Raw genomic sequence first — 17,369 nt, forward strand, 5'->3', positions numbered from 1 at the left:
TAAAAATAGAACTACCATATGATCCAGCAATCACACTCCCTGGTACATACCCAGAAAAAACAAAAACCTAATTCAAAAAGATACATGTGCCCCAGTGTTCACAGCAGCACTATTTATAATAGCCAAGACATAGACACAACCCAAGTGCCCATCAACAGATCAGTTAAAGAAGATAAGATATATATATATATGATATATATATACATATATGTATATATATATATAAAGGAATATTACTCAGCCATAAAAAGGAACAAAATATTGCCATTTGCAGCAACATGGATGGACCTAGAGAATATTATACTTAGTGAAGTATGTAAGACAGAGAAAGACAAATACTATGTGATATCACTTATATGTGGAATCTAAAAAATAATACAAAGACTCTATATACAAAACAGAAAAAGACTCACAGGCATAGAAAACAAACTTATGGTTACTAAAGGGGAGAGAGAGGGGAGGAGGGACAAATTGGAATATGGGATTAACAGATACAAAGTACTGCACATAAAATGTATAAAATAGATAAGCAACAAGGATTTACCATATAGCACAGAAAATTGTAATCAATATCTTGTAATAATCTGTAATGGAATATAATCAGAAAAAAATAACTGAATCACTATGCTGAACACCTGAAACTAACACAATAGTATAAATCAAATATACTTCAATAAAATTTTGAAAACAAACAAATATGAATAATTATTAAAGTGATCTTTTTAGGCATTCTTTTCTGTCCAAAATTTATGTTAGTATCTTTTCTAGCCATCTGTGTTAGTATCTACTAGCTAAGGTATTAGACAGCACAGTCTCAAGTATCTATTTATCCATATCTACCTTTTCTTCCATGTGTATCCAAGTGTCTATTTGTCCATATGTAACCTAGGGAAGGAGATGGCAAATGTTAGTTCACATTCCTTGTTAGTAAGGCCTGGGAAGAAGCATCTGGACCCAAATATGACATCTTTGTGTTGAGAACCCCTGCTGTCTGTTCTAGGGCAATAAGACATATTAGTCATAGTTCTTTCAAAATCTGTATAACTGCAATATCCAGATCAGTGGGACTATTTCTTTTTTAATACCATTTAGGGGCAGTAAGAAAAGACCATGAATCTTATTTTCCAGGATTAGAGTTTTTGACTGACTTAAATTAATTTTAATATCCAAGGTGACCAAAAAGCTACATATTATGCTAAAGATATCTTAGGCTACTGGAATACAGCATGGTTAAAAATAAGTATGAAGAAAATATTTTTAAAATTCATTTTAGTTTATATCCTCTGATTGATAACCAATTACCCACCCAGAGTGAGCTCTCTTCAGTTTTGCCTTAACTACCTGGAAACTCGATGTTGAGCTCACTGTTTTTTTCTTTCTTTCTCTTTTCCTTCCTCTTTGTATTTTCTGGATTACTAAGTTGCCTGGAATGTCTATTTCTATATACTCACTTGCACTAGGAGTTTACTTATATTCTGGTGAGATACTTAAAGCAAAGTACTTAGAAGTCACAGCACAGAAAGAGGCCTTGCAAAAATAATTCAGTGTCATCTTTACCTGTCTTCCCTCTATCTATCAAAAATGTAATTTTCTGTGGCAGTACATGCTTTTCTAAGTCATTGCTGTACTATCACAAAAAACAGATCTTTGATCTCTGTGTGTATTGATGAATTAAACATAGTGTGCCCACTTTCTAAACATCATTTAATAAGCTTGGAATAGCAATTTTCTTTTAGCTTCATTTTCCTACTTTTGAATTGAAGTATGGCGTTTTCCTTTTTAAATATCACTAAAATCCTGCAATTGGACAACCTTCTACTGAGAAAATCATAAAGCCAAGAAAGTACTTACTCAATTACTAAGAATCCTGTATTTTAAGTGATTTCACCCAAAAGTATTGTTCATAGCATGAATCAATGAAAGCAGTAATAAGTCATTATTAAGGAACAAGTACAGATTTCTGTTGTTTTCCTTTTTATATTTTGAAGCATATAAGCACTAGCTGTAGTTTCAAAATTAATCTGAAATATTTTAATCCACTTGCAAGTTTATTCTACGTCGTGTTTTGGGGATGAAGTTTAAAGGATTGGATCAAATGATAGCACCTCAAAGTTATAAAATGATACACATAACAACTCAAAAAATGCTCATAGTTTGCAAATATATGTTCATTGTGTAATTTATTGAATATCTTCTGTGAATAGCAATGTTCTACGCTGGAATTACTGATGTAATATATCTTTTGTCCCATCTCAGAAGAACTTGATGTATGCGCATCATGAAATAGTGTGGCTCAAGCCCTAATGCCAGAGTTAATATTTTTGTAACACACGTATATTTGCCTTATAGTTAGCTAAGGAAATGTTGCTATCAAGAAACCAGGACAGATCACTCATATCTACATCTTTCTCTACTGTAAAATGTGAAAAGTATGTCCTGTAAATAAAAATGTCCTCAAGAATATTACTCAGCCATAAAAAGAAACAAAATTGTTTGTAGTGAGTTTGAGTGTAATTTATTTTTTGAGTTATTTGTAGTGAGGTGGATGAAACTAGAGTCTGTCATACAGAGTGAAGTAAGTCAGAAAGAGAAAAACAAATACCATATGTTAACACATATATATGGAATCTAAAAAAAACAAAAACAAAAACAAATGGTTCTGGAGAACCTAGGGGCAGAACAGGAATAAAGACGCAGACGTAGAGAATGGACTTGAGGACACGGGGAGGGGGAAAGGTAAGCTGGGACGAAATGAGAGAGTGGCATGGACTTACATATACTACCAAATGTAAAATAGATAGCTAGTGGGAAGCAGCCGCATGGCACAGGGAGATCAGCTCAGTGCTTTGTGGATAAGGAGGGTGGGAGGGAGATGCAAGAGGGAGGAGATATGGGGATGTATGCATATGTATAGCTGATTCACTTTGTTATAAAGCAGAAACTAAGACATCATTGTGAAGCAATTATACTCCAATAAAGATGTTAAAAAAAAATCATTTAGTTCTTGTCATAAGCGGTGTTCAGCCCCAAGTATCATGCAATAGAGAGCAGGCACTCAGTTTTTGTTGATTTATCAGATGAACTGAAAAAATCTAATCAGATAAGACTGGTACATTGCACTTAATTGCTTATAACTGTTAATAAATATACTAAATGAAACTAATAAACCTATTGTTATTAATTGACTTTCATAAAAGCCACTCTGTAAATCTAGTTATAATTAGCTTAATTATATGATATTTATTGGTTACAATTCATAGCTAGTCAAACATAAATGGCAAATGATTAAAGCAACTCATCTCAGAAGACATCAGCTTAGGTTAAGCTATATAACCTTCTATAAGTCATAGAACCTACTTTTATTTAAGAAATCTAATTGTTGGCTACTAGATCGAATTACATTGTCATGTATCATGTAAATCTAGAAACCTATAGTTTTGCATACTAAAACTATTTCTAACAAATCCCATTTATTTTTCTAGCTAAGAAAATATGTATGTCATGTAATAAAATATTTGCTTGAGGAAAAACAAACTAAATAAATACTGTATGTCTTTCTAAGTGTAGGGCTTTTTATAATTTCAAAGATTAAAAATAAATATGGTTTTTAAATAATACAGGCACTGTTTTCCAAAATGCCTCAAGTTTTCCATGGAAGCTTACCAGCCTGGAAGCTCTGACAGACTAAAAGTTACTAAGATAGGGAGACTTGAGACAGGATAGGGACTCAGACAGGCAGATTCAGCTATGTACTAGAGGAGAGGGTTCATCCTGCGAGGTCTAATATAGTGCCTGTATTGTAAGAGTGGTAAGTACTGGGCCAGAAAGGGAAATCACATAAACTCAGTACTGGAAACATACTTACTTTAGCATAGAAACTTTCAGGGTACAAGGTGGTTTTTCTGCTTTATTTTATTTGCATTATCTCTATGTAAATCTCCATGAGATCTATGACAGAGTTTCTTCTCACAATGTCTTTTTCCCTTCTTGTCTTCTTTATGAAACCTTTATACGCATTCCTCAACAAGTATTTGCTGAATCAGTAAATGAACCCTTTATGCTTTATATGGCGGCGGGGGGGCGGGTAGGGAGTAAAAAGAAACTATGTGAAAATGTTTTTCATAGTGAACAAAAAAAATCTCATGAGTATAATTATCATCATTATGGTAAATCTCATTATAGCAAGTCAAAAATACCTGACAAATGTTCGAAGTCCAAATCACAATCAAATATGCACTATTGCAGATAGTAGTTAATCATACCATTCGATTAACATTTAAAAGGCTGACCTGTGCTGCACATTTTGATAGAATATAAGAATACAGCATATACCATTTAAACACTAACTTGGAAAACACAAATGGTTATGTACAAAACACAACAGATGAAGTCCACAGGGATGGCTGTACAATATATTCTAAGAATTCGATGAAAATACACCTTTCACTGGAACCAGCTATAAACAACCCAAAGGAATTTTGTTAACAAGAGAGGAAGGAGGTGTGAACAAATTTAATGAAGCTCCTCACAAGAATCAGACCTGGATGTAGACGCTTCAGATCTATCACCTCCTTTAATCATCATAACTATGTTTCAAGCTCTAGTGTGTGCCAGAACTAGCTTATACTGGCTCACAATAACCACTCATTATATATCGTCCCGACTCTGTATTCAGTGACTTCACACTGGTGTCTTTAAATCATTCATTGTGGGAGTATTTACAACATTGAAATCAGCAAACGGTACAAATCAGGGCTTGTTTTCTCCCAGTCCAAGAGCAAGTTTGTTAACATTTGCTAGCACATTATGATATGCACTAAGTAGGATAACATAACAATGTTTAGGCTCTAAAATCCATCTAATCCTAAAATTCTATGACTATTGCAGAGCAAATTACGTAGCATTTTTAACTGAATACACTTCCTTAGTTTTAATGGATGATTTAGACAGTTTTAGTCTGTACACTGGGAGGTTTTTAGTCAAAAATGGTAACTTTTAGTTACATAATTTATTTGTAAAATGAAAAGGTTGTTGTGTTTATATAATGGGCTATGCTTCCTCATTTAATAATGAGAATGTTTTATTCTTGAAAGTGTAAAATAGTAATAGTTATTAAGATTTATTTAAATGAGATTTATTTAAGACAACCTATGATTATATCTTTGACCATTCTTTTTCTTTTTTTTAACATCTTTATTGGAGTATAATTGCTTTACAATGGTGTGTTAGTTTCTGCTTTATAACAAAGTGAATCAGCTATACATATACATATATCCCCATATCTCCTCCCTCTTGTGTCTCCCTCCCACCCTCTCTATCCCACCCCTCTAGGTGGTCACAAAGCACTGAGCTGATCTCCCTGTGCCATGCGGCTGCTTCCCACTAGCTATCTATTTTACATTTGGTAGTATATATAAGTCCATGCCCTCTCTCACTTTGTCCCAGCTTACCCTTCCCCCTCCCCGTGTCCTCAACTCCATTCTCTATGTCTGTGTCTTTATTCCTGTCCTGCCCCTAGGTTCTCCAGAACCATTTGTTTTTGTTTATGTCTTTTTAGATTCCACATATATGTGTTAGCATATGGTATTTGTTTTCCTGTTTCTGACTTACTTCACTCTGCATGACAGACTCTAAGTCCATCCACGTCACTATGAATAACTCAATTTCATTTCTTTTTATGGCTGAGTAATATTCCATTGTATATATGTGCCACATCTTCTTTATCCATTCATCTGTTGATGGACACTTAGGTTGCTTCCATGTCCTGGCTACTGTAAATAGAGCTGCAATGAACATTGTGGTACATGACTCTTTCTGAATTATGGTTTTCTCAGGGTATATGCCCAGTAGTGGGATTGCTGGGTTGTATGGTAGTTCTGTTTCCAGTTGACCATTCTTTATATTGGTATTTTGCAGTGAGGCCCACAGTAATTGAAACTGATGTTTACGTAAACAGCATTGGACCAGTCGATCCCATAAATATGGTGAGTAATGAATATTAAAAATAGTTATCTGGCATAGAGTTCTGGAGTATATATATACCACAATAATAGAAAGAATATGTGAATAATTTCTGATAACTAATTCTGAATGAGTTCTGGGCAACAGGTGCAATTAGTGATTCGTTGGTTGTGCATAGGCTGACTCCAAGGGATAGAGATGATTTTGCAGATGGTAGAGTCATTTTTTGAGATAGGAAATATAGCCATATGTGCCCTCAGATGCTGAAGGCACATTCAGGAGGAACCGTCCAGTAATGATTTGGATTTTAATTTCCAGGAAGAAGTTATGACTGGAAATAATTGTAAATTGGGGAGGGAAGAGGGACAAGCAGCATAAAATATAGCTTAAAGCCTCAATAAATGATCCAAGAAGATGCAGATTAAGAGGAACACATTTGAGAATCAGATGGTATTTATAATGAGGTCAATGCATGTAAAATACAGGTGGAAGAAAGAGAAATGCAGAAAAGGGACATACTCAGAAAAGTCAGAGGGTAGGAGAAGAACTAGGGAGAAAATGATATTGTATAATCTGAGGAAGAAAAGAGAATGGAAAAGAAGGAACTAATAACCAGTTGTCAACATACATGAGAATCCAGTGATAAATGGAATAAATTGGGCCCACTGGTGTTGGTTATATGGTACTGGTTATCTCTGTTAGGTGAAATTCAGTGGAAAAGTGAAAGAAAGAAAAGAATAACAGCTGAATTGTACATCTCTCCTCCATCCTCAAAATTGGTCTCCTATCCAACTTCTTGTCACAGAGCTAGAAATATGGGTTCTGCAGTGATAGACATGCAATCGTGTGGATTTCAAGGTGATGGTGAGTAAGTGGGAATGCAGGTTAATTTTATGAACTACTACTTTGAGAAACTTGACTTAGAAGAGAATGAGGTAAGAGTTTGGTGGTAGAGAAGGAAGAGAGTAAAAGAGAAATATGAGCAAGAGAGAATATGAGAAAATGTCAAGGAAAGGTCATTTAGGATGGAAAATGGAAAAGTTTGTAACTATGCTTTATCTCTTATACACAGAATAAATAGTTTTCATTACCATTTGAAAGACATAATTAGTAACTCCAATATAACCCACAGACATTATTTAAAATAGGTTGAAAATGTGCTGTTCCAAACCCTAATGATCCCATTTCTGTGAGTCAAACTACTTGGTCCCATTCAATGAGCTCAATCATGTTTTATGTTCATCTCCTCTGATTTGGTCACCTGTGTTACTCTCTCAGGCTGCCGTAACAAAGTGCCAGAGACTGCTGGCTGAAACAACAGACATTTATGTCTCCAGTTCTTAAGGCAGAAGTCCAAATCAAGGTGTCAGCAACTTTGCTTTCTTCTCAGGCCTTTCTCCTTGGCTTGCAGATGGCCACCTTCTCACTGTGTCATTACATGGACTTTCCTCAGTGCATGTGTTCCCCTGGTGCTCTTTGTGTATCCAAATTTCCCCTTCTATAAAGACAGCAGTCAGATTGGATTTGGGTCCACCCTAAAGACCTCATTTTAACTTAATCATCTATTTAAAGGCCCTATCTTCAAATACAGTCACATTCTGAGGTACTGGGGGTTAGGGCTTCAACATATGAATTTTGGGAGGACACCATTTAGCCCATAGCACCATGCAAAGATAATTCTCTAACCCTTTGATGATTTTTCTCCCTAACTTCATTTATTCATTACCACAACAAATTGTCTCTTTATTAGTGATCTTAACCACTTTATGCCTGAATAACCATCATTATATACTTGTCTGTGTCTGCTTATTCTTATAGTATTACAGCCATGCTCAGTTTTTCTCTTACTCAATGTGATGTTCACATGATTGTCATTAACTTTCACAGCTGCTTATATTGATTACCATACTGACAGCATTTTGGCCACACCATAATGGACATCTTCGTTGCCTTAGTGCAAATAAATACGAACTGGCTTGGGATAAGTTGAATTTGAGAGTCTGAAAATAGAAGCCAACTGTCAGGAGAAAGGGCTGGAGCAAATATTTACCAGGGATTAGCTAAACCTCCGAAGAATTGGAAAAGCAGTGTTAAAGTAAAGAGAGAAGGAAAAAGAAACAAATATCAGACCTCGAGTAACATATATTGGGTTGGCCAAAATGTTTGTTTGTTTTTTCCTGTAAGATGGCTCTGGTAGCTCTTAGTTGTCTTTAATTTGAAACAATTTTGTTAGATTGTATTGTGACAGCTCTCATATCAGCATGCATTAAAAAAAATTTACCAAATTGATGAATTTTTGTGTAGCCATTTTAATACTGAAGGTGGAAGAAAAACAGCAACATTTTCGGCATATTACGCTTTATTATTTCAAGAAAGGTAAAAATACAACTGAAATGCAAAAAAAGATTTGTGCAGTATATGGAAAAGGTGCTGTGACTGAACAAACCTGTCAAAAGTGGTTTGTGAAGTTTCGTGCTGGAGATTTCTCTCTGGACAATGCCCCACGGTAGGGTAGACCAGTTGAAGTTGATAGGGATCAAATCAAGACATTCACTGAGAACAATCAACATTATACCACATGAGAGACAGCCGACATACTCAAAATATCCAAGTCAAGCATTGAAAATTATTTGCACCAGCCTGGTTATGTTAATCACTTTGATGTTTGGGTTCCACATAAGTTAAGTGAAAAAAACCTTCTTGACCATATTTCTGCATGTGATTCTCTACAGAAACGTAATGAAAACATTCCGTTTTTAAAACAAATTGTTGCAGGCAATGAAAAGTGGATACTGTACAATAATGTGGAACAGAAGAGATGGTGGGGCAAGTGAAATGAACCACCACCAACCACACCAAAGGCTGGTCTTCATCCAAAGAAGGTGATGTTGTGTATATGGTGGGATTGGAAGGGAGTCCTCTGTTATGAGCTCTTTCTGGAAAACCAAACAATTAATTCCAACAAGTACTGCTCCCAATTAGATCAACTAAAAACAGCACTTGACGAAAAGCATCCAGAATTAGTCAACAGAAAATGCATAATCTTCCATCTGGATAACACAAGACCACATGTTTCTTTGATGACCAGGCAAAAACTGTTACAGCTTGGCTGGGAAGTTCTGATTCTTCTGCCGTATTCACCAGAGACTGCACCTTCAGATTTGCATTTATTTCAGTCTTTACAAAATTCTGGAAAAAATTTCAATTCTCTGGAAGACTGTAAAAGGCACCTGGAACAGTTCTTTGCTCAAAAAGATTAAAAGTTTTGGGAAAATGGAATAATGAAGTTGCCTGGAAAATGGCAGAAGGTAGTGGAACAAAAGGGCGAATACATTGTTCAATAAAGTTCTTGGTGAAAATGAAAAATGTGCCTTTTATTTTGACTTAAAAAACCAAAGGCACTTTTTGGCCAACCCAATATATTTAAGGACCTGAAAGATGAAATTGAGGTAGTAAATTAAACAGCATAGTTGGCAAGAAAATGAAGATAAAGCAAGGGAAGAGAAAGTTTCAAAGAGTGTTTTAGTACTACTTCTACCCCAAACAAATTTGTATACAACCTCTTGGTTTTTGTAAAGATAAAACATTCTATATACCTGTCTGTATTGATTTAACGTTATGCAAATATAAGATTTCATAAAGTAATGCCTTACTAAAATGTTAATTTTCTCTTTAAAAAAATCATAAAATATTCAGTCACTAATTAACCAATACTTAGATAAGCCCATTTGGGCATGTGGAAGTCTAAATTTTTCTGCATTGTATATGTTTTATTTGGGGTTTTTGTTTTCAATTTGAATGAATTCATTAAAGAAAAATGTGGTCATTAAAGAAGAAGTAGAATTCAAGACTGAATTTGTATTCCAGAAATATTTTGACAAGAATGGCTATCAAGAGGCTTCTATGATGATCTTCCTATATAAAAGTTTCATGGTATTAAATATTTAGTTTGCCCAGTGGGGCAAATTAGACACTTGTAACCTTGGACAGTGATAGTTTTTTAATAAAGCTAATTAAGTGAAATTACTATTAAAATTGGTGATACTAAAGCATGTATAAGAAAAAAAAACTGTGGAATATTTGATAGTGTTTATTAAAAGAGAAGCATTGTCATACTAGGGATTAAGGAACAGTTTACATAGAAGACTATTTTAACTAAACAATGCAGAAAAATTAGAATTCAGTTATTATAAAATGAACAAAATTGCTTTGACTGTGAGTGTAATAAAGCAAGCAGACTTGAGTGTAATTAAGCAAGCAAGTGTTTTTTTCCCTCTTTACACATACAACTTAAGTTACTGATAAGGAACAAAATTAATACATAGGTTTAATGTTTTTATTTTTTCAAATGAGGCAAAATTTTGTTTGGTGAAAAATGGTTGTTTCATTTTAAGCTTGGCTACATAAAATAGTATCTGTAGATTACTGATAAGACCTAAAGCAATATCATTCTACAATAGGATATGTCTTTCTATTCTTTTCTTTTTAAATCCAGGGTTAGATTAATGGCTTCAATCCTGGTGCCACTGTCAAAAAATAGATATTTAATAATTGCATGTTGAAAGAATGAATAAATCAGTCAATAAATAGATCGTTCCTATAATTTCTATTTTGAGAATTTAAGTGCAAAGTGAATAACAGATGCACTAATGAAGATTGAAAAATTAACTTGGAAAGAGGCTGTTCAACTATGCATCTCTAATTAAAACTATCTAATTGTAAACAGAACAGAAATATACAATCAAAACTGAAGGCAAAAAATGTTAATAGAGGTTATTAGACTGGAATTAAAGTATTTACCCTCTTAATTTTTCAGGTTTTGAGGAGATTATGTATTTTCACTCTTTCAAGTAAATGTGTCAGGATAATTAAACAATTGCACTTATCCTCTGGTAGCAAATACAACGTTCAAGGGTTATAGCGATTCTCTGAATCAAGTCAAAATCAATGAAAGCTCCAGAGAATCCAAGATGATATTATAGGTATATAACACAAGGGGAGTAAGTAGAAAACAGTTATAATTGAAAATTCCAGGTATAATTTGGACATGGGTTTACTCATAGGAACTGGTACACCATTATATAGTCCAATATTTAAGAGATTATCAATATACGCATTTTGAAAGTGTCAGACCAGAGAGAAAAACAGCTATAAAAAACTTGCTCAAGAACAAGATCCCATTTCATGTCTGTAGAACTTAAGTTTATATCGTCCTAACTGCCAGGGTCAGAGGTCACATGGTCTTAGAATATGCTTCCGGAGCTGAATATATTCTTCCAGTGTGAAATTGCGATTGGTTTTGGTAATGGAGACAGGGATGAAGAATGAAAACACAAGTTATGAGGAAGGTAACTTAGAAAGGAGCCAGGGCACAAGCTGGGCTAGACTCCAAAGTAACTACCTGCTGGAGATGACAGTGCTGGGGAGAGCAGTACACAAATAGAATTAAATTAATTTAGCAAAAGACAAGTTGTTTTCTTTCTGTCCAGTATAGAAATATTTAACAATAATGCCCCTTTTCAGACTCCTTTTACAAGAAAAGGAAAATCTAACTGCTCCCTATAAAAGAAAAAATATTCTTTAAAAGCGTAGACGGAACTACGATGGTTATAAACACTAATCATTATTGTATGGAAATACAGTACGGGATATAAGAGATTTTCCCAGAAACCAAATTTTGTTCTATCATTCAAATGGAATGGCCAAACATCAAATGTGTGTATAGGGGGTGAGGTATAGTTAAATAATCTATTTGAGAATGGTGAGAACTGAAGTTTAATATTTTTTATTTTCCCTTATTTTATCAGACTTGTTTTTGACAATAAACTCCCTAGACATATAACTTGGGTTTAAACATTCTAGATATATTGAGAAAGCTGGTGCTCAGAGAGAATTTTTTTCTCCATGAATTTCTTGCAAGGAGCACATTTCTTCAGCATGGTTCATACAATAGGTGCTAATGTTCATAGGTTCATCTTTCCATCTCTCTTTGTCTCTGTCTCTGCTTTTCTCTCTCTCCTCTCTTCCCTCTCATTCCTCTCCTTCCTTTTCTCTCTTTTTTGTTCCTGCTGCTTCCAGATTTAAGGAAATAAAGCCTCAAGCATAGCTTCCATATATCAAATTAACCGTGTTTTTTCCTCTTACTATATTAACAGGAAACGGTCACTCCTTGCCAGCTATATTATTTTTAGGAATTATGAAACAGCAAACACATTAAGTTTATTTGTTTGGTTTGTACAATATTTTAAAGTTTGTTGCCATAGTCTTAATTTCTTTTCTTTTGCATATTATGTTAAGATTTATTGTTTTCATTAAATACTCTAAAATCGATTTCTTTTCACAGGCTTTATTTTAAAATAATATAGAATTTAGGTAAGTTTTGATTCAACACTAGCAGAGGTAAAATTTAAAATTATAAATAAATATTATTTTCAACTCTGTACTTCTTTGATCCAGAATGCTCACTTGCCCCATGAATAGGAGGCTAAAGCTCTTAGAATAAAGAAATTAAAATAACCTCTGAACTTCCAAAAATTATTAAAATAATTTTACTATTTCTCGAGTTGAAAAAAACACATTTAAATTTTTATTTTATGGTCTTATTTGTCTTTTATTTATGTAAGACTTGTATTGCAAAAGTTGGTACATTGGCTACTAAGTTAGAATATATATGGCCTCTTTCCTTTGGAGAAGTATAAAACCTAGTGGGGAAGATGTCTAAAAAGTAACAAATTAGATCAATACAGAAGAGGAAGGGCCCGGAAAGTTCTGTGTATGAACACATACATATTTTAAGTTGCAAATGGTGACCCTATGCTATTTTATTTCTAAAAATCTTTCATTAAAATAGGATTTTTTCCTTATTATAAAAGAAATACATGACCAATATTGGAAAATTAGAAATTCCATTTAGGCAAAAGAAAAAATTAATATTCTAGATTATGATTATCCAGTGGTCACCATTGTTAACTACCATTTTAATAACTTCATGTACATAGTTTTCCCAAATGTTATACTATTAATATTATACATATTTTTATAACATTGTGTCTTTCTACTTATTATATCATGACTGTTATTCCACTTAACTACTTTTTAAAAATATCATTAAATGTTGCATGATATTAGGGGATGTATTTGTACCATAATCTATATAGTAATACATTATCTAACATCTTGGTCAGATTTTGGAGGTGTCTATATTGAATTATTTTTTAATGATCTGCCTCCTAGGTTAGTTACAATTTTGAGTCCTTCATGAATTAGTAGATAGAGAATGTTGTAGAATGGGACTGTACTGCTTGGTAGTTCTGGCCTCAGGCTAGGATTAGGGGGAAAGTTCTGCCAGAATAAGGACCTAATCATACATGTGATTAAAAGGTAGGTAGCCTTGCTTCCTGCCTAGCTGATTCAAGGCACTATTTCATTTGTCAAATGTTATAGATGATAATAAATATATCTTATGAGTATACATTTTTCACCTCTCTGTTTAAAATCAAATTATATGAGTTATATGGTACCTACCAAGGGTTTTCAATGATAAACTCAAAGTTATAGGCAAAGGCTTTGATTGCTTCACTTCTTAATAGAAAATTTATTTACAAGAGGAGAATGACAAACGTTAATACGTTGCTAATAATACTCTTTAAAAAAAAAAGGAATATCTAAGAAAAAGCAGTTTAGCACATATGGTGATAATTAACATGGCCTAAGATAACTTCAGAGGGATAATATTTCACCATTTTTGAAGATTACATTTAAAATTCTGTTGAGGTACATTTATTAGTTGAATGTTAAAGTTTTCTTAAATACACACACACATAAACACATGTTCTCAAACAGTGTTTATATATAGAAATTTTATTTAAAGAGATGACAGGTTATACTGTACAGTTTGAGGAATTCTGTACAAATCTCATCTATGGATTTCTCTCTCTCTCTAACTCTCTTTATTTCTTTTACTTTTACCTTTATTTTGGTCAGGAAACCTAGTTATTGGATAGAAATGCCTTGAGGAAGTGATAGAATTTTAAGTCGAAATTTTCCAAACTTTTAGAAACCCAGACTGCATTTAAGAAAAATGCAATTTTTCAGTATTGCTTTATGAGATTCTGATTCAGTAATCTGGGATGGGGACCTAGAATCAGAATTTTGAAAATGCTCTTTGGGGACTTCTGATCAACCAGTTTTGGCAGCCACTGGCTTGAGCCATTTTCAACTATAAATTTAGCAGGAATTAGGTGGGATTAAATTAAAATAACAAAGATGCCTATAGATCAGAAGTATTTTTATGAGAATGGGTCACTGGACAACACCATGTCCATTGCAGCCTTTATTCTTGTTTATGTTTAGAACAAGATCACCAAACCTTAGAGATGGGAAAGATCAGAATGATAATTTCGCATAGTGCCCTGATTTTTCCAGTGAGAGAGAGTAAAGGACATAGTCAGCACCCTACTCTAAGAAGTCACATAACTGGGACTCTGACATGATTTTCTGACTCCACCCAACCAGTAATTCTTTAGATTACACCATAACATCTCACTACACACACTAACTACAACACACTTTGGATGTATTAGTATTAGTCATTGTTTATCTGAAAAGTATTTACAATTATGTATACAATTAAAGACAATGCCCTACCTCCTACTCAGTTGTGTTATTTTTATATTTGTTTCAGCCCAAAGGCTTTAAATAATGTACTAAATTTTTAGGTTTTAGATTGGCAATGAATTTGAACTCACATCAGTTACCCTGCAGTTTAACTAAAATCTGAAATAGAGAAAATTTGTTAAATGTCTACACTTTTAACATCTTGCTATAATGGAAATCAAGACAAATCTCTATAATGGAAATTGTGCAAATCCTGCCACAGGCTTTGGCTTATCTGGGTAGAGCACTCAGCTTTGTGATATGCACAACTTGATCTAAACTACTGAAGTAAACGTCGGAAGCCAGCACTTCCAATAATAGTGTGAAAAATGCCATCCTAGTAGCATACTGATATGTCAGAAAATCCTCTGATTCTATTTTTGTGTTAGGATTTGAACTTGTAACAAAGAGTGGACCACAAAATTAACTTACATTTTAGAGATAAAGATCTCTCTTTAATGTTAGTAGTCAGCTGTGTGTGATAGTCAGTTCAGGTAAATACAACTTCTGTCATGAAGTCTTTCTTAATTTTCCATAGCTGAAAATGATCTCTATTGTTTCTATTTCTGTTTAACTCTATCCCCCCTAAGCATTATGAATTTCCAATTTTATTATTTATATATTCATAACAAGAAGTCTTCATGTAAACCAAGAACAATACAGAAGTAACTCGGACACTGAAAAATATTTGTTAAAAAGTTAAGTGATGAATGCACATGGTGTTATGTACCTTTGGAAATCTAAATTTAGAGACATAAAAATAGAACCCAAAGGGTTGATAACTGAACTCAGGATTTATGTCTGCTTTTGTAATATCTCTCAATGTACTGCTGATTGATTTCAATGATTTAAGTACCTGACATAATCTCCTTCCTTATTTCTTTTTCATTTGAAAAAATAGAATAACACCAAGTTATTTTACTTATCTTGTGATAGTTGCAAGAAGTTGGTGCTTTTACAATAATTGAGCAAAGTGGAGCAGAATCCTATGAACTTTTATCACTAAAGCTATTTGTGCTGGGGATTAACTACACTTGTACCTTTTCTCTACATGTTTATAGCCTTAGTATCTGGTTTACTGCTAAACATTGGCCCATCATATTTTGGCCGTGTGAATAGATACTTTAGGGAGAGATTAATGCCAAGGTGCTAAGATCAGATCAGGATCAACCCAACTTCATGATGTAATTATGCACCTAAATTAATTATTTAGGTCTGTATTTTGAGTGATGCTAATTCCATTACTAAAAAAAAAAAGTATTGAATTAACCAGTGCTTTCAAATGTTAGACACAGCACATAACTGCAAATCTGACAGTGAAGTAGAAGAATGCACTACATGAACTTTCATCAGTTATGGTTTGACTGATTAAGTTAGAAATCAAGATGGCTCACTTCTTCACCTTTATTCACTAATGCTATTTTCTGGGCTAACTTGCAAGGAGGCAAAGTTTCATAATGTACTTTGGATCTCAAATGTTAAATGCACTGTTCCTCATCTCAAAATGTTTATCCTAGAAGCTATTCTTCAACAAGCTACTTGTTCTCAGTGAATGGAAGTTCCTTTTCATGGTTCTTTTGCTTATTTATTATGCAGGTAATTATAACCTCTAAATAGGAACATGAAGTACAAGAACACAGTTTGATTATTTTCTTGAAATTACACTAATACAAATGAGCAAACAAAATTGGATTTTTCACTTATGTATAAAATGGCACAGACTTTAAAAACTTTTCATCTCAATGAGGCATTTATTAAGGATTAGTAATTTAAAAGAGCTTGGAAGTATTAGCCTTTGCAAAAAGTTTAGGAAGGGTGGATAATCAAGACAGGCTCTGTATCTTTCTCTTCTTGAACACAGATTGAGGGACTTGTGAGCAGAAAAAACTTCACACTTTCCCAAAAATCTCTGCTTGGAAGAATTTGGCCTTTGGAAGTTATAACTCTTTTAACAGTGATTAGCACATTTATAAACAGGTGTGCTAAAGAAGATCCTGCCAGCTGCTAAGCAGGATTCACAGATGCTTGCTATATCCCAGCCCTATATAAGTTACTTCTCAAGTGCACTCTTTAATGCCCTGTTAGTCAGGAACACCGAAGCCAAGTATACCTACTAAGTAGATTGAGATTTCCTCTACCAACCAATGTTGGATCTTTGCCAAGCCATAAACCCGGTGGGTATGTTAGTTTCTTCCTTTATCTTAAGCAGTTTCTGCTGTTCAATCCCATACAAAAGCACAGTGTAATTCTGGTATAGAATGTTGTTTAAATGGTAACCAAGACTATGTGAAGAGGGGGTCATGATGCAATGTTTTTGTGTACAGGGACCTCATGTCTTTACATCTATGCAAAACAATGAACGACACACTATAGATGTTAAATATATGAATGATCACTAATTACATTATTATATGGGACAAATTAACCATAATAATTTATCTATGCATATTAGTCACTTTATAAAACATACATTTCAGACTCATTTACATAATGTCTAGGCCTGTGTTGGATTTTAAATAATTATTAATATGTATGTGGCTTTCCCAAATTGCAATAGTGTTCATACGAAATAGATAAAATAATGGTGTTTAAAGGTATAAATTTATAAGGAGTATTCTAATGCATAGAAATCTAATGTACAGTATAATGAATATAGACAATAATATCATACTATAATTAGATACTGTGATAAATATCACTATAATGGTAACCATATAACAATATATAAATATACTAAAGTAACCTTAAACGTA

General features: G+C 33.6%; 1 protein-coding gene across 1 annotated transcript in view; it reads left to right on the plus strand.

The window, feature by feature from the left end:
* The window catches only part of GABRG1 (gamma-aminobutyric acid type A receptor subunit gamma1), a 65,586-nt gene that overhangs the window by 24,986 nt on the left and 23,231 nt on the right, over positions 1-17,369 (plus strand). The window contains exon 3 of the mRNA XM_065878331.1: positions 5,917-5,984. Coding sequence (XP_065734403.1) covers positions 5,917-5,984 — 68 coding nt within the window. The remainder of the gene's footprint in view (positions 1-5,916; positions 5,985-17,369) is intronic.

Source organism: Phocoena phocoena, chromosome 5 (genome assembly GCF_963924675.1).
Source record: "Phocoena phocoena chromosome 5, mPhoPho1.1, whole genome shotgun sequence".
Lineage (NCBI taxonomy): Eukaryota > Metazoa > Chordata > Mammalia > Artiodactyla > Phocoenidae > Phocoena > Phocoena phocoena.